This window comes from Poecile atricapillus, chromosome 3 (assembly GCF_030490865.1).
Source record: "Poecile atricapillus isolate bPoeAtr1 chromosome 3, bPoeAtr1.hap1, whole genome shotgun sequence".
NCBI lineage: Eukaryota > Metazoa > Chordata > Aves > Passeriformes > Paridae > Poecile > Poecile atricapillus.
In genome coordinates this window covers 81760809-81783532 of record NC_081251.1, presented here as the reverse complement: position 1 = coordinate 81783532, position 22724 = coordinate 81760809, and the positions used below count along the sequence as shown (strand labels likewise).

The following is a 22724-nucleotide window of genomic DNA, read 5'->3' as shown; positions in this document are numbered from 1 at the left end:
CCACTGTGTTCACTTGCTTTCCAAAGTTAACAGTCCTTATTGCCCTACTTTGATTTCTCAAACATCTTCAGTGACACCAGCTTTGTCCTCACTTCTTTCCACAGCTGGCCTAATCTGCACCCTCCTTGGTGCGGTAAGAAAGATATGTCTCCCTTCCTTCCCACAAAGCATTTTCCATCCAAACTGCAGTCCTAACCTCATCCTTCAGACATTCTAAACCAAATTTCCCTCTCTCATTAAAAGCCTCCTGATCTTCATGTCTCTTTGCAACTCACAAGTGTTTTCTGTCAAAGTCATTCCGCACACTGGCTGTTCCCTGTCTCTTGTCCTCTGCATAAACATCTCTGGTTTTGACTCTTGTCCTGCTGGGCTTTAGGTTCAGGTGGCATCCAGCAGTAAAAAGGATTTAATCAAGTTCAGACACAGTGCAAGACAGTAGAAATGTTCTGGGAAAAATAATTCACGTGAGATTAGTCTATTCTTTGCCAAAATACTTAAGACAATGGTTAAACCCTGTCATTACTGTTGAAATCATCATCAGGCAGGGTTCAGTTCTAATACTGCAAAACAAACACATAGAGCCAACATTGAATATACCTTACCTATCTAGCCTACAGACTTCATCCCTTTCTGTCTTTATATTTATAGCTTTTTCCCCCTTTTTTTCATTTATGTTGCAGAAACCTTGGGGGGTAGGAAGAAGTTTCAAAAAAAGACATTTCTTTTCCAGAGGTTACCGTAAACATAACAACATGCTCTGGATTAAAATATATGACTGGTCAGAGAAGGAGAAGAGGCTTCATCACATTGATCTCTCCTTCTAGCATTTTAACAACTTGGGGTCTCTCTCGCCCAAGTTCAAATTCCCAGCCATGCCAGCAGAAATCTCTGAGTGAAAAAATGTGTGTATCTGGCAGACTGAGTGGCAAAATATAATTAGAATATTTAGAAACATGATCAACCTAACTCTGACTGCGCCTATACTTATAATTTAATTCTTTAAACACAAATTTTCTGTATTCAGGTCTCTCTCTTACCCTTGCTTTAATTTTGGATCACTTCATTAAATGCAAGGCTCATTTAACTTGTACATTTTTGAGAAATACGCCCATTTATCAAAGATTGTCTTAATGGTATTTGCATGTGGGATGTATGCTACTAATTAAAACATTACTTAACTGACCAAAGCTTGCCTCTTTATTGCATTGTTTATAAAGAATGCAGTAAATCTTTTCCCCCTGAACTGGAGAATATATATTAAAAAATATATTGCCTTTATGAAGGCAAAGCAAGGAATTATTTAACAGACTTATTGACTATTAAGGCTTTCTCCTTAGAAATACATCACGGTCTGAGCCCTGCTTCTTCATCTGACACAGAAATTCTTTAATCATGGATATGGTGGTTGGTTTCTCATGTTCCTCATCTGCTAACAGGTAGACACAATTTTCCAGTACTGCCATGATGCAGTGGACTTAATTTATGTGGGGTTTTGTTATCCTGGGATTATTTTGTGTTTGGTTTTTAGGGGTTTTTTTGGTAATAGAATATAAGCCGCAAAATTTATACACAGAAATTCTGTAAAAATTTAAAATCAACTACTTCAATGCAAATGGCAGGGAGAAAAAAAGGGAATCTTCTTGGATTTGCAATCATGGCTCTCAGAATCTTAGGGAGGGTTGTGTACAAAAATCTGTTCCTGAGACAAAGTTATAGAAATGCGTAACACTCTGCACTCTTTCTGTTTTGGCATATAAGATCAAAATGCCTTCTAATTCAAGGAAAAATTTGTTTCTAAAAACTTTAATGGGACAAAATATAATGTGTCAAGGACACACAGATACAAAACTTCTCACAGAATGACAATAACAGAAACTTGGTTGAAATCTATCATGAAAATAGATTTATTTGCTCATCATCTGAAGTCATTATTTATTTTCAGTATCAATTAAAAAAAAAATTGTTGCTCTGTAAGGTACAGTCAGTTATGTCATATTCTGAAGAAAGATAAAAATTTGCTCTAACTGAACTCTGAAGCTGATGAGAAGCAAAGCACCCATTTTGGAGCAGAACAGCACCTCAACTAATCCATTCTGTCTCCCAGCAAGACTAACTGATTTGAAGCCATACAACTTCTGATTGGAGAGGAGGCGAAATCATCTTATGCCTGCCTGCAAAACACCAGGTAGAATCAGCAACTAACAAAAAGTCAATTGAAATTATAGTGCACATCTTGATGCTGTTTGAAGTGGTTACTTAAGGGTAGGGGAATGATGAAGATCTCTTCAGAGTAGACTGCTTGTCTTTTTAAAAAAACTAGCTGATAGGCTACCTTGTCAGTAAAGGAGCCCTTGTGATCTCTAGACAAATTATTTTAGCTTTTTTATAATCCTTCCCCATATCTCACCTTTCTTTGCAACACTTACATTTAATTATTGCAAAGAACTGCAAGTAAAGGAAATCTTTGTACGCTGTCAAATTAACATCACCTAAAGTTACCAGGACTGTAATGGTCAGCATTGCAGAGAAGTTGTGGAGGCTCCATCCCTAGTAGAGTTCAGGGCTGGGTTGGATGGAGCTTTGAGCAACCTGGTCTAGTGAAAGGTGCCTCTGCCCACAGCAGAGGACAAGATGATCTCTGAGGTCCCTTCCATCTCTAAACATTCTGTAATTCTGTAATTATCTTGAAGGGCAAAAAGTTGTTTTAATTAGTTCTGAGATGTTGGAAGCAAAGTTCAGAATGCTGAGATGACCACTACAGCCAGTCATCCCAGCTCCCCATGTCTCTCTGTTCCCTTATAATTCCCTGCAAGTTGTTATGGTCGACAGCTCCTTAGCGTGAGTAAACTGCTGTAGTGTGCTTCGACAGAAAGTGCTACAAATTTGCATAAATATGTTCCTGTATGGATGGAAAAGCCATAGTCCTCTTCTACTAATGTGAGCTTACCCTGCTACTTAATTTCTTATTTCTGATACATCTTAGTGCTTCTTTTCTATTAATTATTAACTAGAGGGTCTCATTCTGGATGTCTGCATCCAGTGTAAGTTTGAACAGGAAAACAAAATTTCTAGTGATTGTAATTTTCTTGTTGCCTCATGACTTGAAATAATGATCATCTTACCATCTCAGATCACCCAATTTATTCAGAAAACCCAATTAGTCTCCTCCCTAACATGTATCTACTCTCCCATTAACTCAAATCATGACACCATAATAGAAGTTAAAACTCACCTCACAATAGATGATACAGTTTCATGTACATATGTTTTTAAATTCAATACCTGGCTATCACTAAAACTCAGCTCACCCTGCTGCAGGGAAGCAGTAAGGCAGTGTGGAAAGTTGCACCAAAGTCATCACGCAGAACACAAAAGTTGGTAGAAGCTGTCTATAAGGAAAAGTAAATAGGTATTGACAGTAATATTGAGCTGCTGACTTGTACATACCTTCACAAAAATTTCAGTTCCCTTCCTCTTCCCACAACAGATCTAACCTAACACTGACTTTGTAGCTTTACTTTGTCTCTTAAGCCTAAGGCCCTTTTTCTTCCTGATAAGACATTAAACTCTACAATATTTTTAGATAAGCAACCCACCTTAGTGAACTGGGAAGCCAATAGGAAAGTTATGGATTATGGATAAAATAGAAGGAAGGTGTGTATGATTAACACTTAAACAAGAATACTGGACTGAAAGATGTCTACAATTAATAGCTCCACAAACATATATTGCATCCTGAAAGATTTCTCTTGGCAAAAAGGTAAGTATGGAAAAACATTTCTGCTGGTTCTTAATAATGTTTTGCTGAAAAAAATATTCTACCACTTACTTAATTTGATAGCCCAAAAAAATTTCTTACCATTTACTTACTTTGATGCCCTATTATATTTGAGAAAGAATACATTAAAAAACAAGAAACTTTATAGGGAAGTAAAACAATACTGTGTCTAAATCAAAATATGTATGGTCTTCACATTCCCAGAGTTTTAAGAACAGGTGTGAACTATATTTACATTAGGTTATGATTTTGAAATGACCAACAGCTAGGACTGTGTAGGTCATTGGTGCATCTGAAGTTACATATATGCTTCCATTTCTTTTCAGGTCTTACTAAGCAAATTCAGTACTGCGTTGCTGAAAAACACATTTATTTTGATTTCTAGCCACAAATACTTATTTTCAAATTAATACAAGTGCTGTTGTAAAAATAAAGCATTGAATACCTTAGATAAAATCAGAAATCTCTTGAAAAGGATATTTTGAAGTCTTTCCTAGTGAAATGGACAACACAAACCTTGTTTTGCTGCTCTCACTGTCAATGAAAGGTTTACTACATAAGCATGATTGCTGCCTGACAAATGTAATTGTTGCAATGACTTAGGGAACACTGCATTCCACTCAGAAATATTGTAAGTGTTCCCGTCAGGGTAAAGACACTCAAATACAAACAAAATGAAGTGCCTAGAGGAGGAAAGGAGGAACAGGAATTTATCAAGACTGCTAGTGATTTATGAGAAGTAATGATTATGGGGCTCAGGCAGTGTGAAGAGATGATTCTATTTATCATTTTTCCCCTGATAGCTATGTGCTAGAAAGTGGCATCAATATATCATCAAAATATTAAGCTGGTGGCCCAGCAGTCTGGAATTTATTTAGGGAGATGTCATTTTTGCAGGTGTCTGTGATGGAAGGGAGGACAAGTTAATTACCTCTTCACCAATCTGGATCTCTCGGACAGAGTGAAGTAAAAGCTGGTATCCTTCAAAAACGATCACGCAGTTTGGGTCACAGCTGTGGTTCAGTAAAGACATGCTGTGAGGGGTGGTAGAGGGGGAAAGAAAGGAAAAAAACTTAACAGAGGAGTCTCCACAGCCATTTCCCTTTAATAATTTGAAAGTAGCTAACATGATTATATCTGAAGTATCAAGCAATTAAGTCACGAAACAAATAAATTCCCTGTTAAATCAGCTGCTCTTGGTTAGGGGAGGGAAATTAACGCTTAGAAGATTTATATTCATTGGTAATAGGAGTCAGGATCTCTTCATGTGTTTCTGCCTTTTGTGTATTCAGGGCAGGAGGAAGGCAATGCCCACCCAGTGCCTCTCTGAGAGTCCTGATTCTGGGGACATGGCAAGTGGGGAACAAGGTAACCTGGACAGTTCAGAGCAGGAGGGACTCAGTTATATTTCTGCTGCTCCTGCTCAGTTTCAGGGCACTAACCTAATCAATTACCTGACTGTCATTGCAAGCACAGCTCAAAGGGGCCAACAATCAACCTGTATTTCATATCAGGAGAAAATGGAGTATACTATGTCCCAAAGCCAAAGAAGTCAGTGTATGGAGTTGAAAGAAGAAACGTGGCCATTGCCTCTGTTTTATGCATATTTTGGCCCAGTCTCCGTTCTTGTGGCATGTGACAGCTGGGGCAGCACAGCTCACTAGGGAGCTGCTGGCACCCTCAAGAGACACAACACAGCACCAACATACCCTTCCCTCTCTCTTGAAGGAGGCTGCTAACAACATCTGCTATATACTTTGGAATCACGAGTTTCCTTAGCTGAGAAACAACTGACCTTGCCAGGAAAACATTTCTGCCGTAGAAGAAATGGGGTTGATGATTCTTTCCTTTCCCTGTGGGAATGATCCATTGAAAGAATAATTCTAGCATTATCAGCCTGGAAGAAGAATTTTTGGCTCATGCAGCTCCTGGCTGCCTTTATATTCTGTCCTTGTCCTTGTCTGATTCAGCAACTCAAAATCCCAATTGCTGCTGGTAAAATAGAGGATGTTGCTGAGATTCACAGCCCTGCACCAAACCATGTTTATTTAGTTTTTTGACTCTTAAAGGAGGTAACAACAGGGGCCTGACTCTTTTGGTATCCCTTCTGGCCTAATAAAATATCTGTGGTTAATCTCCTCAAGAACTCACTGGGAGAATATCCATTACACTTATTGTGAGATCACTGGGCACACTCTCAAAGCTGCTTGCAATGTGACGCGCAGCAAGACCACAGGATTTTACCTATTTTTAAATATATTGTGATGCTGAAGTTGTCAAGCCATACAGCAATATACAACCTCTTAATAAGGCTTAATACAGAACTTTTAATTAAATCTCGTCTCAAGGAGGCACTAGTGAGTTTGATGACAATTTCCTCTGGAAGCACATGAATTCATCTGGAAGGACATTTGCCCAAGACTTACAAATCAAAGATTAAAAGTTCTTAATTTTCCCAGCTTTTTTGCTGCAACAAAATGCAAACTGCTCTGAAGTGACCTGGAAAAGAATCTCTTGCATCCCTTGGCAGTGCATTATCATTGAACACAGATGGATACTTAAGGGCTTTTTTTCAACCAAAAGAAAATGTTTCCCTAATAATGATGCTCCAAAATAATATTTCATTTTTCTCAAGTATTGTTTTCATTCCATTATAAAATCAAATTACTGTTTTGCACTCTTCATGACACTGATTCCCATGTCCTCCTAAGCACCTTTTCCTCATCTTTACTACAAGGCAGACCTCAAGATATTAAGTGTCCTCACTCAAATCTTATGACATAAGAAAGAGAAGAAACAACAGTGACAAGCCCACTGAGGTACTGACAAACATAATCCAACCATGTATTAACAAAAAATAAGATAGTAAAGCATACTTTTAAACTACATACTAATTTTCCATGTCTGTGATTACAGGTTAATAATTCTATGAAGACAAAACCTTCATAGGTACATACTTCTTACCTAATACGAATAAGAAACAATAATAAGAAATCCAATGTTAACATCCATCTCTTATCTTTTCACCTTACTGGTTTCTTTGTTATGGTAATTAATGTATAAATATATCCATCTTTTTTGTTCAGAAAATTACTAATTCTGAAGGTTCTCAGCTGCAAAATATCTATATTCTAAAGCATCACTGAACAGGTTTCCCTTAACTAGTCCCAGTTGCATATTCTTGACATCAACATTTATTCTTAGAGAAGACCACCTCCATAAAAATAAAATAGAAAGATGTATACTATCTAAACTTTTTAAATGCTGTAATCAGGACTACTAAGAATGTTTTCAACTAGATCATATTTTTTTACTCTCCTTTAATTTATTTCCATTTCCCAGTTTCTCATCTAGACATGTTACCTGCTGCTTTGATGGTCCTTACAGCTACCTTGGAAAAAAGGAGAGAAAACTGGCAGACATTTTGCCTGTGAATGAAACAGTGTCCACAGTACCTGGGATACAGGCCAACACCAACATCCTGCATCTCTCCATTACTGATGGTGAAACAGTTACAGGTCACCTGTAAAAACAAAGGAAAAGTCCAGGATTACCAGAATCATTTGGAAACCCCATACTCAAGTGAAAAAAACCTTCTAAAATAAAACGAAGGGGCAAATGATAATTAGATGGGAAACATTCAAGCCCAACACTGGTGCTCTTTCATTTTAGAGTCATCACATATGGGTCACACTCTCCTGTAAAACTGCTGTCAATTAAAAGCAGAAATATTAGTATCCTGAAAAAACATGGGGTTAAACACATGCAGGGGCCCTACTTTCCTGTCCAGAGAAGAAAAAAAAGCCACCCTACACAGAGCCTGAGAAGCTCAGCCCAGAAACAACCCAACAACTGATAGTGACTACTGATAGAAAGAGTGACTGTTTCCATGTGGGGACTGCTGATGCCAGGCTGCCACGGCAACTTTTAATGAGTAGCAGTGGAACCCAAATAATATATATGGGGCTGTTTTGAAGTAAATAGCAGCCTCATTTGTGGCAACAAGAAACAAATAATATCTTGTGGATACAAAAACAAATAAATCAAAGACTGTGCAATAATGTATCTTTCACATTGCATGTGAAAGATATGGTTTACATGGTTTGCATGTAGAAGGTCTGACAACAAAGCATGTTCAAATTGCCATCCAAGAGAAATACAATATTCTTTTTAATTACAAATATTCAGATTATAAATGTATTCTTCCTGCATACAATCATGCAAAATTAAAGTTGTTTTAGAAAAGATGGGGAAGAATGGAAGATTCCTGTAAACAGATTTAGTCCTACCCCAAACTATCAGACTGAGATTTTTTGGTGTTCAAGGTATAACAGTACTTAATAAATGATTAACAAGTACAACTTTCATGTGCTTAAATGAAAAAAAAACCCCAAAAACAACCAGAACTCAATTGTGAATGTATGTTTTAAGTATTTGATTTTTGGGGAAGAGCTGGTTTGGGGGTTTTTTTACATTTATTTTTTAGATATGTTGGGTCACTTATCAATGATGTATTAATACCTTCTTTAGAAAAAATATTGCATGATACTGCATATACAAGAAAAGTTCCAGGTCTCTTCTGCATAGCCTTAGATTATTAATATCATTAATTCTCATTAGAACAGAAAACAAGTTAAAAGTAGGATTTGGCAGACATGGAAATGATATTTGAAAGTTGCAGTTTTATCCACAGAGTAATTGTCCAGAACAATAAATGCACGCCTATGTTTTAAAGAGGTATGCTGAACAATTTAATAGTATAACTTATCCTATAAATTGACAAATTATTATTTATGAGAGCATTAACCATAAGGTGAAAATGAAATCCTCTTTCAAAATTTCTCATAAATTCTGACAGCAACATTAATTTAAATAAATGGACATGCAGTAGGGCATGTGTTTTCGTAAACCGTTAAACAATACTTTGATTAGTCTATTATTTATGTAACCCATTCAAATATTCCCTATCAATTACCAAAATCATATGTCTTAATTATTTCTTTCCTGCTGACATTGGGTATAAAGTGTCAGACAACTTCTGAGCAAAGATTAGTCCATTTCATGTGGCAATTATCCTGGTTCTAAAAATACTGACTTGATTTTGGTATTTATTGAAAAACTAATGCCTTCCAGGTAAAATAGAAAGAAAGCCAGCTTTTGTGAGCCTTAGCTCTCTCTAAGAGATCATAAAGTAGCAGAGGTCAAGCATCTATTACAAACAAATGAATTCCTCTTTCTTGCAAATCTCTTATTATTACCATAACATATTTATATTAATAATATTGGATTTTGACACAGTAGAGCTACAGAGACTTTCATCATTTTCTATTAAAGTTATGTATTACATTATGTGAAAAGTTTTACACACAGAAGTCACAATCGTTCTACTTCTTCCTTTTTGAAATATGCATCAGTTTTTTATACCAGGATACAAGCAAAGAAAAATTTGAAATGAATGAATATGCTGTGATTCAGACATGAAGAGCTATTTTTAATAGTAGTTCACTATGAGGCACTTTTTAACCTCTCTTAGATATTTTTACAGTATATGGGTGCATCTCAATATCCAGTGAGGTAGTGAAATGCCATCTAGTTTCCAATTATTTATAGTTTCAAATGTATTACTGGGTATCCAAGGTATGCAGGGCCAAATCTAAAAAGGTATTTAATACACAAGTTAGGCAGAAGCCTAACTGATCCCATGAATTCTGAGTAATGATTCAGTGCACAATCCTGCCAGAGATATAGGAGGTGTCAGGTGCTCTGAGGCTTGTTTAACCTCCAAGAAGACAATCCTTCCCCCCTTTTAAATTCAGGAACGGAAGAAACCAACAGTGATACACATATAATGTGTACCACAGATAGTAACCTTAGTCATGGCTGCTTTCTGTGCTCGGCAAGTGGAGAAAGAGGAAGATCTCACCATTTACAGTGTGAGAAATTCGATGTAATGACAATCCTTCACAGCCAGTTAGCAGCCTACAATGATATAAAATATGAAGTATTCATACTCTGTCACTATATGGTTTGGTTTTTGTTCTCTTAGATTTGTTACAAAGTTTCTAAAAATCTACCAAATCACCTCTACATTTCTATTTACATAAACTTTTAGGATCTTTTAAGTCTGAGTTAAAGATCTGTTTTATGAAGGGGAGTTATGAGATTTCAAAACAAGCGTTGGTGTTGTAGACCACAACTCCCAAGGAACAAAATGAAGATGGCTTTTTTTTTTAAGAGAACACCCAAAGAAAAATCAGTTTTCCTAGCTCCCCAAAATTCACAGATGTAGCTCAAATAACAACTAAATCTGCAATATTTCTGCAGGAGAGCATGAGCATGTTGCTTGTTCCTGAGGCAATCATTTACAGATCAAAGCCTACTGGGACTGGAAGTTAACTAACTCCTTTTCTAGGGGGAAAAAAACCCAAACACAAAAAACCAAGGCAAACCAAACATTTTCTCATGTATCACAGCATTTCTTTCAAGTTTCATGGTTGTCTTCCACAGAGTGTTTCAATAATGGCGTTCTTCCATACAAATGTATGCCCCTTGTCATCTTAACTCCTACAGAATCATTTATCTCAGTAATTTAATTTGTGCTTGTTCCTTCTGAATCCTTTAAAAATTCTTCTCTATCCAGCTACAAAGCACTAAGAGAGCATATCTACATCTAGAAGCAGAAGCAAGCACTCACAAATAAAGAAAATTGCCACATATTTCAGAACTTCAAAGTGGAAAGACAAATCCCTTTTGCTATTTCTAAAATTTCTGAAAAAACACATCTCCCAGCATGAGAACCAAGGGGAAATTCTCAGGGGGAGTCACAAACTTTTCAAGCTTTCAAAATGCAAAACTTTGAAATATTCTAGAACTGTCAAGGTTTATCATCATAACCTGTTAGGCCACTGAGCTCTAGTCTATAAACTGACAGTTTATAGAATCTCTTCAGAGTGTTTGAGTTGGCTCCATGGCAATAAATCCTGCAAGTTTGTTTAGAAGGAGCTGGTATTTGAAACAACCAACAATATTATACAAACTGACTGAATTAAATAAAAAGATTTATTCTTTTGAGGCTGCACATATATTAGAGAAGTACCCTGAACCTAATAAGGTAGCACAAGTAGAAGACATAATCTCTCTTAGACTGCTAAACACACAATAGGTAAACCAACTTTATTGATTGGCCAATACTCTCAGGCATACCTTATCACCAAACAAAAATTATTGCAACCTGTTAAATTTGATTTTCTCTCTGAATGACTAATGAAAACTCTGTAAATTTACCCTATAAAGAGGTCACTGTTCTCAAGATGTCCAAAGCTACTGTCTGAGCAATCTCACTCAGTGTCAGACTCACAGTCTAGTGGACAGTCATGATTTATTTCAGTGCTTGCACTTGACAGAGTATGGAGGCTTCAGTTTTGCAACATAATGAGTTGAATTTGCTCTCAGTTCAGACCTCATTCCTACAGCTTTATACGGAGGATTTGCCTTTGGGTTAAATAAAGCGGAGTTAGACTTGATAGCAGGACATTCCAGATTTGAAATTTCAGACACTCAGACAATGAAACACATCAATAAGGGTGTAAGGGAAAGAAAACAAATCATTATTGGCCAACACTTGCTGCACTGATCAAATTACAAACACCAGGGCTAATAATCAATCATTTTGTCTCCATGTGTTCCTGTTACTGCAACACAGTGAGGCAGCTCTTATAACACATGTAAGAGACCCTCACAAGGACTTCCAAAGGGTATATTGCACTGATAGGGTCAATATAATTTTCAGCTCTGGTCTGCAATGATTCCAGCCATCTCTGTAAATGGTGTGTTACAGCTGGTGTACTCTAATCCACCACCAGGAAGAAAGCCGTAACAAACCTCTTTCCCCCCTAATTTATGAACCCAATGTAACGTAAATTAAAAATATCTATTTAAAAAAGCCCTTTCATGGATTATTAAGTTTCTCATTTGCACCAAAGCTGCCTGGGTATCACTTGTCATGGCCAACTATTTAACAAAAAATACTGCAATGAGTTCTCATGTTAATTGGCTTCTCAAGAGACTCACACATTTTTCCAGGAGGAAGGGGTGAGCAGTAAATGCTATGTGAGGGGCACATTACCTCAAATGACCAAGGCATACCCCAGAGGCCTAGAACCACCATATCCCACTACAGTTCTGCACTGACAGCTCTTTCTCATTTGAGGATGAACAGATAACACGCACAGATGGCTGACAGATCTCAAATCTGCTAATGACTTCATTTGGCACACAGAGCACTAGAGCAACAGTGCTAAACTGTAATGCACAGTATGCCACAGCAGTGACAGACCTGTCAAGCCCCTCATTTGAGTGTGCTTCACTCAACTGCTTGTGCCCACAGCCCAGGACATCCAGACTTTCTACTCAGACAGAGCTCTGAAATCTCAGTTCTGTCCATGGTGGGAAGGCATCTTTTACCTGAACACTGCACTGAAAGGATCCCTGTAACGAGACACGTTTGAAAACTAGACCTTTGTGCCTTATATATACATGCTTACCTGTTTTTACTATATCAGGAATTTAGAATGCAATTCTACATTGCATCAACTTAGAACACACTTACTGGCTTCCATAGGAGCCACAGAAACAAAATGAGATGAAAGAGCTATCAGAAAGAGGAAGTAGGTGAAGCAGAAAAAAGAAGCTTCTTTAGTGTTTTGACTGAATCACAGAATAAGCTGAGCTGGAAGTAACCCACAAGGATCATTGACTCCAGCTCCTGGCCCTGCACAGGACAATCCCCAAGAATCACACCATGGGCCCAAGAGTATTGTTCAAATGCTTCCAGACAGAAATCAAAACATATTTGAAGAACTTAGGAAAGTTTTCTTATTTAGATTTTCAGACTAAGTAAAGGGCACAGGTATTTAACTCTTTATGGCATTTTCTCAGAAGCCAAAGTATGCTGCAAAACCATGAAATCCGAAGAATTTGTTTCACACCTTGACTGAATTCACAAGTATTTAATTTTATTTCAAAGACTTCCTACTAATCTCTTGTGCCAAAGCATCAACATTTTGGCTGAATTAAAGACTACCATTAATTCAGAGCTGGTTACAACAAAGATATGCATTTCTGATTGCTTTCTTAGTTCTTCATCTTAAGCCTTTGGACATCTTTCTTCACATCAACTAAAAATATTTAAGGCCTTTTTTGCTATCTTAGCACATGAAATTTCCTGATGAGTGTGCAGAACACAGGTATCCCTTGCAGACAGGCTGTCACCACCTACAAGACAGGAGACCAGAAATTTGGCCTGACATTAACAGATAATTTAGTGCAAGTGTGCTTCATGCATCCCTTTACAGCACTCAGCTAAGCGGTGCAATTTTGATTGGAATGGAATGAAAATAGGTCATGGCAAATTACCTCCTCTCTCCTTAATCCCACACATACTTCTCCAATCTTTCAAATAAAAATATTTAGCTATGCAGCTAAATATATTTGATTACTAAGAATTTCAAAGCCATCATTACTAGGACAAATGTTATGTTTGCTATGAGAAACTTTTTTTTTTAAATGCACATGCAACATGCAGTTATGAACTTGGACTTGAAAAGGTAAAGCTTGAAACATGCAAAATTATTTCACTCTTACTGTAAAACAAAATATCTTGAATGTTTGTAGGACTCCCATTAAAAGTTTTGTGTAACCTGTCTTAGCCTTTTCACAAGTTTTCCTCCGACAACAGTCATCAAGTCTCACGGTCCCCTTGGTCAAATTTTACCTTTTACCCAGCTCTGTAAATGTTATTATTCCTGCTTTTTGGAACAGAAATTAAATGCATCTATTTCTGGAGCAGAACTGGAGAGTGGGAGCTGCAAAGTCACACTAATGGATCATATTACAGTATGCTTGCAGCATTTGGCATTATTAATTGGAGTGGAGTAAGAGCATGACATCCTTCTCCTCATTCTCATTTCCCTACTGGTAACTCCACTCCTGTGAAATGGGGCAGAGTTATTAACTTGATTTCAACAGCCACTGCATGCCCACTTATTGAAAACACACTGCTTGTTTATGAATGAGATCCAATCTCATGGGCATCCAGGAGTCATTAACTGACTTTGTGTTTGTCTTGCCTATTTTGTTACAGACAGATGTTTAAATGTTAAAAAAAAAAAACCAAAAAAAAAACCAAAACCAAGACAATATGAATTGTCAGGGTGATTTTCAGCTATGGATGCTTGTATGAAAATTATATATTCAAAAGCAAAACATTAATGAATTACTCTTACATAACTGCAAATAATGATATGGGTGGAATAAAGTACTATGTGCCACTTCTTTCCATTACCCAGATGATCTCCTCATACCAAACTGCTAGGCAGCTTTAGAGAGAAATTCTAACCTAAGTATTTCAGTGTTTGATGACTTTTTATCACAGAGGCAATATACTTGTTATTCCTTTTGGAGGTGCTTGCTAAGCTAGACCTTAAAGTATATTTACTTCTCAAAGTTCATCAACCATAAGTCTTAGGATTTGGCCTATTGGGCAAAGTGGAATCTTTTGCCTCCTCTCCTCTCCTCTCCTCTCCTCTCCTCTCCTCTCCTCTCCTCTCCTCTCCTCTCCTCTCCTCTCCTCTCCTCTCCTCTCCTCTCCTCTCCTCTCCTCTCCTCTCCTCTCCTCTCCTCTCCTCTCCTCTCCTCTCCTCTCCTCTCCTCTCCTCTCCTCTCCTCTCCTCTCCTCTCCTCTCCTCTCCTCTCCTCTCCTCTCCTCTCCTCTCCTCTCCTCTCCTCTCCTCTCCTCTCCTCTCCTCTCCTCTCCTCTCCTCTCCTCTCCTCTCCTCTCCTCTCCTCTCCTCCCCTCCCCTCCCCTCCCCTCTCCTCCCCTCTCCTCCCCTCTCCTCTCCTCTCCTCTCCTCTCCTCCCCTCCCCTCCCCTCCCCTCCCCTCCCCTCCCCTCCCCTCCCCTCCCCTCCCCTCCCCTCCCCACCCCTCCCCTCCCCTTCATTTTTCTTATGCTTTTTCTCCATAGATAAACTACTACTGTTTTTCTTTTGACATAGTTTTGTCAAAAGGAATAAATATTACTGTTTTTATCATATCAATAAAGAAAAAAAATAAAGGTTTTAAGTTACTTAGATTTGTTTATTTTCCAACCTATTCCTATAATTCAAACTGGGTGACATTACTAGTTCTATAAATCAGTGCATCAGACATACCCATTTGTAAATTCATCACCTTTGCTGAAAGGAGGTGATATAACCTCCTTTCTTCCAATTAGAGACATAAGGAAATCAGTAAGACAATAAGAATGACACACTATGTTCTTCTAGATAGCTGGCAGTCAAACATATTCTGAGAGCAGGTAATTTAAATTATGTATAAAAGCATGACTTAACAAATATATGAGCTGTTTGTAAAATGCCAGTGTTGAATATCCTAAATAAACTATTCTCCTTTGAATTTTTTTGAACACTTTGTTAGCATATGGCTGCAGAATCCATTTTTTCTCACTCTCAGATCTTCCTTCCACAGGCAGTGTAGGAACAGTGCTGTCAGATACAATGACTGGTGCTACTGTGCCATAGCAGGTGAGGTGTCTGAGGCAAGCTAGATCTACCCAGGGACAGTGAAAAGGAGTGGAGGACCACCTGGTATTCATCCAGCATATCAAGTCCAGGAGGCAATTAGAAGTTTAACAGGAAAAAATAAAACTGTGAAACAAAAATCTCAATCTGTATTCAATTCTGAAACACTGAAATCCCTAGCTGATTGCTTTAATGAGAGGCCTTTTGAAGGCACTGAAGAGATTGTTTAATCCAGACCACAGATTAAGACCTCTTCCTGACTGAAAGGGAAAATTGTGCTCTGCACTTGTGCACTGGCACAGAAGGGTAAATATCAGAAAACAGCAGGATATGATAAGCCAGAATACATAAGATGAACTCAGTGTAAGTATAAATTTTAATTTAAAGATGTGTTGTGATGCACAGAACAAATTAAAGCTAAAGCAGTAAATGTAAGGCCTGTGTAACTCAAGCACTCACTATTCAAAGAGTTACTGGATTTCTACAGAATGTGTGCATTCTTAATATTTCTGATCAACTCCCCAAGGATTTCCAGCTAGCATTTCTTTTATATCTCTCTATTTAGGGCCTTTTTTTCAAATGATGCTATGATCAGGAAACAGTTGACATAATTCAGTTTTTGGCATTTTGTAACACTGGACATGTCCAGTTACAGTGAGATACAGCTTTTGTGCAGATGCTGCTCATTTTCTCATTCCCCCAGTTCTAGTCCAACAATCTTGGGCAATCCTATTAGGCGACAAACCATAGCTAGTCAATGACATTTAACAATACCAAAGACCATTTGCTAGCATTTTATGCTATATTTGACATGAGGTAAATCTAAAAAACACCAATCCTGCTCTGTGGTCCTGGTCTCCTTCAGACCACAGCGTGCATGTGGCATCTAGGATCTAAATCAGAACACTGCAGATCTGCATTTCTCAGGCCAAGTCATGGGATTTTGCTTGAAAGGCTCTGGATGCTACAACCTGCTCCAATCAGAAATGACTGTTGGTACCAAGTTACAGGAAACCCCTTTTGAATTTTGCCTGGATTCCATTTTGCTTTTGAAGGCATTAGTAGAAAACAACTCTTTATGCCAAGAGAAGGAACCATGTACATATATTGGATGGTTACATGGGAACAAGGCTTTCAGAAACCACGATGTCTGTACTCCATAAACCAATAACCAGAAATACCACTCCATCCATCAAGATTCCTTAGCAGAAGGCAATTACTTCAATGAAACAGAAAATTCCTGGCATATTTTCTACCTACAACTGAATAGAATACATTTTCCTTAGAAACAGTATTTTTCTTTATTGTACCAGATTAGACATAGCCATTATACAGATTTCCTGCATTGTTACTAGACACTACTACTATTTAGGAAAAAGACACGCAATACTTAGAGGCAGCGTTAAGCATCACCTCCATCTGAGTAAAAGCCACAGAGAAAATGTAACAATTTACTCCAAATTAAGCTCAAACAGAGAACTCCGAGTCAAGGAATATCTAGCAATAAGTTGACAAAAGCACTGTAAAACAGCTAGATATGAAGTAGCACAGCTAGAATCATAGCTTGCAGAAAAAGTCATGAAAAAGCTGAACTCCTTTGTATTCTTCCTACTTAATGAACTCTCTTAGGGTATACAGACTGTAAATTGCTGAGAAAATGGTCAAATAATTGTATTATTTGATCTTTCACTTGTAATGGGGAAAAAAAAGTATTTAATTTTAAAAAGCCTCTACCAGATTTCTTGGAAATAAAGGAAGGTTATACAAACACTACATTGAGCTCACAGTTCAAATGCTTGTGGGTAGCTAACTGAAGTTCACAGACCTGTATGTAATTGCTGTCTACAGGAAATACTTGTGTTAGCAAAAGAATTTTCTCCCTGCTCCTTCACCTTTGCCCTTCCACAAACTCAGCAGCAAAGAACCCTCCTAAGAGCATTTCTGTGATGAACGGGGCTTTCCTCACCTCTACAAGATGAACTAAATCTAACAGTCAGGAACAAAATCTGTCAACTCCTCAGAAACATGCTTTTAGCAACTATTAATTGATAAAGGATATACTTTTATACAAATAAGGTTGAAGCAAAATAATCTACTCCCTGTTCATTTATCTTTATCTAAACTTAGCATGATTTTTTTTTAAGCTTGCAACATGAGTAAGAACACACAATTTACACTTATTTTAATTGGCAGTGACTTCAGCGGCACCACACGAGTTACACAAAACAGCAATCAGGTAGGAAGAAGATTCATAAATATAACTTGAAATAAAATTTCTTTGAACACTGAAATTGGGTGATCTAATTCCACATTTCAGACAAAAAACATCCCTGACTTTAAAAGTCTACAAACTTTGATTTGCTTAATTCATAACATAAGCTCTTCATTACAAATGTTCTATGTTAACATTAAATAACGAAATAAGAATCCAATTTTTTTTAAACCAAGACAGTCAATGTGATATCATTAGATAGCCTGAAGAGGGAAACTTGAAAGTTAAGAAAACATTTTTTAAAATAAAAAGTTTGGGTTTTTTGTTTTCAGTTATTTCCCCTTAGCTTGAGATACCTTGAAAGGCACAGAAACTTCGCATTTATCAAAAATGCTTGTGTTTTCCCAGGACCCAAATGATATATTGCCATTTATAAAGTGCAACTTACTGCCATAACAATACATTTTTCCATGGGAAAGTGACACTTCTGCCTATGCACAAGTATCAAAGTTTCTTTACAGGAAAAGTTGTATCATCTTATTTAGATATGCAAGACCAGGCAAGCAATTACCAGTGAGTACCTTGGAAAGCTGATGCTTTCATTCAATTTTTTTATGTTACAATTTTTTTAAGTTAAGTCAATAGTTTTCATAACCTAGATTCAGGATATCAGAAACTAAGAACACGACCTCTGTATTTCAAAGTCCCAACATATACTGCATTCACTGAGAAAATGACAGTGGTCTTGTGTTATACATTCCAAGGGAAAGAGAGATGGCTGGGATGGCTCAGATGGATTTACAAAACTAACAAAATATTTGCAAAATACTCCTTTGAATCACAGCACTCTCCTAGTGTTTCATGCTATTTTTTTCTGATATGCAGATTCACTCTCAGAAAATCCTTATCTACAGTTTTTATACTCCCTATTTGAGCTTTGTTCTCCCTTTTGTGCACACCTGATCTTTACATGTACCCAAAACAAGAAAACAGTGATTTTAGCAAGCAACGAGGAGCAGCTGGCATTTCTATTACACTTGACAAAATGCAGGGTGAGAGCAAAGAACATAATCATTTTTGGTCACAACACCACTCGTGGGTCCTAGCAAATTCCTTGCCCCACCTCCAAATGAAAACTCTAAATTTACACCACAAAGCTCTCTTGTGATCATCACAGAACTAAAGAAAGTGCAAAACTGGATCAGAAATATGAACCACAAGGCACAAGGTTATTCAGATCTACTGTTGTATTTCTCCTACAGTTTATGATACTGACTCCCCTCCTTATGTTCGTACTGTTTTTTACACAAACATCAGGCCAAAAAACCTACATGTCAAAATACTTCTGTCACAAATCAAGATCTTCAAAATTGAGTAATTGGTTATGATTATCTAAGAATACATTTTCGATTCATTTGTGACTCATCTCTCATCTGATTTGGCTGCATATGAAAGTTTTACCTTTGTTATACTTACATGAATAGAACGAGGTAAAACTACAAAGTAATTCTGAAACCCAAAACATTTCAATCTAAGGAATCTTTCATGATACAGTAAGATTTTAAAACAAAAATTACAAAATCACATTAGGTATGTTTTCATTGTTAGTTTTTGTTATGAGAGCCATATGAGAACAAATGAAGTACAGTCATTCCTTTTTCGACCAGTGTGGAAATAATTCTCTTGTTTACATGTTATAACAGAAAAGAGTAATTAGTTCCATCGATTCCTGTTTAAGTTACAGTTAAAATGTAGTTTTAAAATATTTTAAATGCTTTGCTACATTTGGCCATTCATCTAAAATATAAATCAGCTGTGTGAAATTGTAAAATTTTAACCTTTAGGTCTTATATCAAGGGTCTAAAATATCAAGCTTTCAAATGCTAAATACTTCCCAGGTTTTGGTCTGATTTTGTATTTTGTGGGTTTTGCAGAATGTTTTTTTGCTTTTAATCCTAATAAAAGTTTTTTTTAAAGTTTGAATCTCAATCTAGCCTTTGTAGCCAGTCCTTCCAGCCAGAGTCCAACTGTTTTTCGATGGACAGTCAGTAATATCACCTCCTCGGTGAAGCAGAAACAGGTGCCCCTTTTCATTGGCAAAGCTCTGACATGAATGAAGTACTTAAGTTTCACTGTAATTACCTTTTTGACATTTTATGCTCATTGTGATAGCATCACATCGAAGTATCTCTTGAGCTATTACTACTTGATGGATCATCTAATGGTGGTTCAGATTGTGTAAGATATTGAAACCCAATACATTATTGCTTAGGATGAAATTTAGACTTCTAAATCTGTTTCTCCAAACTACATGTCCAAACCTTGTGTTACATGTCCATGATTTTTAAAAACAAAGAAAATAACAGGCAGGAGAAGAAAAAGTAACAAACGCTATGAAATGGCTGGATTAATAAAGAGAAATAAAATAGAACCCAAAACTACATGAGATGATGTATTTGAAACCAAGACCAAACAGCTAGCTTGCTTTGTAATTAGCACTTATTAACACTTTCTGGTTAGAGTATGAAGGAGAGAATCTGGCAAAATACCAGTCGAGGTTAATACCTTGCTGGCTCCACCAGCAGCTCAAATGTGTTACCATATGCAGACTGCAAAAGAATATAGGTAGAGTTTTGCTTTTAAAATTATTGCGCAACTTAATTCCCTCAGTACTTCTAAGCAGCAATCCAGCTCAGACACAATACTTACCTGTAAGCGCCTGCTGGTGTGATCTCAAAGGCGTCAGTGCAGCAATCAGTGGCAAGCAGCAGCTTTTGCCTCTGCACGTAAATGCAGGGCTGAAATCAACTCTTTGAAGCTGAAGCTTCACCTGACCGTGGATCTCAAGGTCCCCTGACTCCAAGATCACTAATTCACAAAATCTGTCTTTTATTAACTGAGGAGTTAATATCAGTGGGACAGCTGGGTCTATGTAAACCATACACCTTGCCTTGGAAAGAGGGCCGTAGAAATACTGCAGTCCATCCACTGACACCTTTGCACCTGGTCAGCATCCATCACATGGATACTGCACTGCCAATTGTCTTATTGTAGGAATGACTGAACAAATGAGTACTGACACCTTGACCACAAAACTATTCTCTTCTGTTGATTTACAAGTAAAAAGGTTCAGATTGTCACCTAACTGTACAAACTATTTATCATTTGATGATGGAGAAAGAAACCTCCAAGCTTTGCAGAGGCCCTGCTCAAGCCCTGTGCAAGCACTTACAGAGAAGTTTTGTTTTCAGCTGAGCTTTCTCAATAACCTCGAAAGGGTGGCTCACAGGTTACTGCTGCAATTTCTTACCCACCTCAGTAAGCCACCCTGCAACCCCACCCATTCACTTGAATACTGCTATTCCAGTTACAGCTAGTTGTGTTATATGGCTTACTGTGTCTTAAGTCCCTTCAGTGGGACCACTGTAAGAAAGAAAATGTTAACCTTAGATTTATTTTTATTGAATACACATACGATTTTCATGCAGAATCTGGTTATTGGGAGGATACCCAAGGAAGAAGACCCAGCACCAATCCCAGGATCTGTGCATGAGATGGGAAGAAGTCAATTACAACTCTTCAGGGTGACTTTTTTACATGCTGCTTATTAATATATGCCACTGAGTAGTACTTGACAATACTTAACAAAATGAATGCAGAAGTCTTTTACCAGTGGAAACATGTTAAAGTGGGAAATCAAGTGAAGAACACTTGGTCTTGATAACTAAAAGATGATCCATTCCACAATACTTCCCTAAGACTGGATAAAAACAGCAAAGGTCAAGAAAGCTGAACAGGCTCTAGGAGAGCTGAATCACTACCAGTATAAGGAAAGACAGAAACAGGGTTGTTTTAGTTAAAACAAAAAATAAAGACTGAATTTCTAAATAAAAGCCATTATTTAAAAAGCTTTATTTATACAAATCAGGCACATCTATCCTAAGACATGTAAAATGACAATTGCGAAATAAAGCACACTGATATTTACTTATTCAGACTTCTCTCTAGAGATCTGTGTGCATGACTGTGAACATACTCTCATGCCACTTCATGTGTTTGTCTAAAAAAAGAGATGTTATTTAACAATATGGTCTTTGGCAGAAGTTAGCCATAAAGCCACACATTTTCCAAACCAAGTATCCATAGTAACTAACTGCACGGTAAATGAGCTGAGATATTATCAATTTCAAAATCATTCACAAATAAAAATGCTACATATTTAAATCAATAAACATCTGAGCCTGTTCCTTCCCTTCATTTCCCCTCTAAAAGCAGCTTATTTTTTCTTTATTTTTCCCCCTTTTTTTATTTTCTATCTTTTCTTTCTTTACTTTTGGAATCCCTGATAGCAGATTATAAATATGTCAAAATTCATTTAAAATCAGCTCAAGCCTTTCCTTCTTGTTGTTGCTATTTTTGACCTCCATGAGCCAACCATGAACTATGTAGTAAAAGTTCACGCTTGAATACTAAAATTGTGACAGTTGCTAGGTCTGCAGACATGCGTGCTGACTTAAATATTAATCCTTTTATCTTATTGTAGTTGATTACATTACATTGCAACATAGATGCTAAATGTAAATCACAATGCCAGAGACAAGATGGAAGAAATCCTGCCCTAATACAGTATCAATTAATGGAACAATGAACCTCAGAAAATACTGATTCTTTATTTTTTACCCCATATAGAAATTGTCACCCAGACCAGAGTGAGAATTATTATTTTAGGAATAAAATTTTATTTTCTTCTCCTGGTGTAATCTCATGGGAATAACTATTTTTGTTATTTTTCTTGTCTCAAATTCAGGAAGTAAAATAATGGAGCATTTCATCAGTAGGGAGAAAAGAAAAAAGTAACACTTTTGGATATCCTTTCCTCATTTTAGCTTCTTATAAAGCGTCTTTCCTGCTCCTCACTTTGGCAATTCAGTTTCTGGTTGAAACCAGAGTTCAGGAGGCCTGAAGTACTATTTTTTGTTATATATATGTGTAGCTTTTTATTTCTATCTGTTCAAGGACATCAAGCAATGTGTAGACATTAATTAGTTAAGCGTTACAACACTCCTGTGAAGAATGAAAACCTAGAATTGAATCATAAAGATGTTGAATGTAACACCAAGGACACAAAGCACCTCATCAGCAGTCTGGCATACAAA

General features: G+C 37.1%; 1 protein-coding gene across 2 annotated transcripts in view; it reads right to left on the bottom strand.

Annotated features, from left to right (window-relative positions):
• The window catches only part of SMYD3 (SET and MYND domain containing 3), a 409715-nt gene that overhangs the window by 70896 nt on the left and 316095 nt on the right, over positions 1–22724 (bottom strand). Inside the window, exons 1-3 of one of the 2 annotated variants that reach the window (XM_058836537.1) lie at positions 20278–20388; positions 7234–7301; positions 4710–4812 (exon numbers count right to left, since the gene is read on the bottom strand). In XM_058836537.1, coding sequence (XP_058692520.1) covers positions 4710–4812; positions 7234–7265 — 135 coding nt within the window. In that variant the 5' untranslated portion in view covers positions 7266–7301; positions 20278–20388. Of the gene's footprint in view, positions 1–4709; positions 4813–7233; positions 7302–20277; positions 20389–22724 lie in introns of those variants that run through there. The other variant, XM_058836536.1, reaches the window with a different exon arrangement.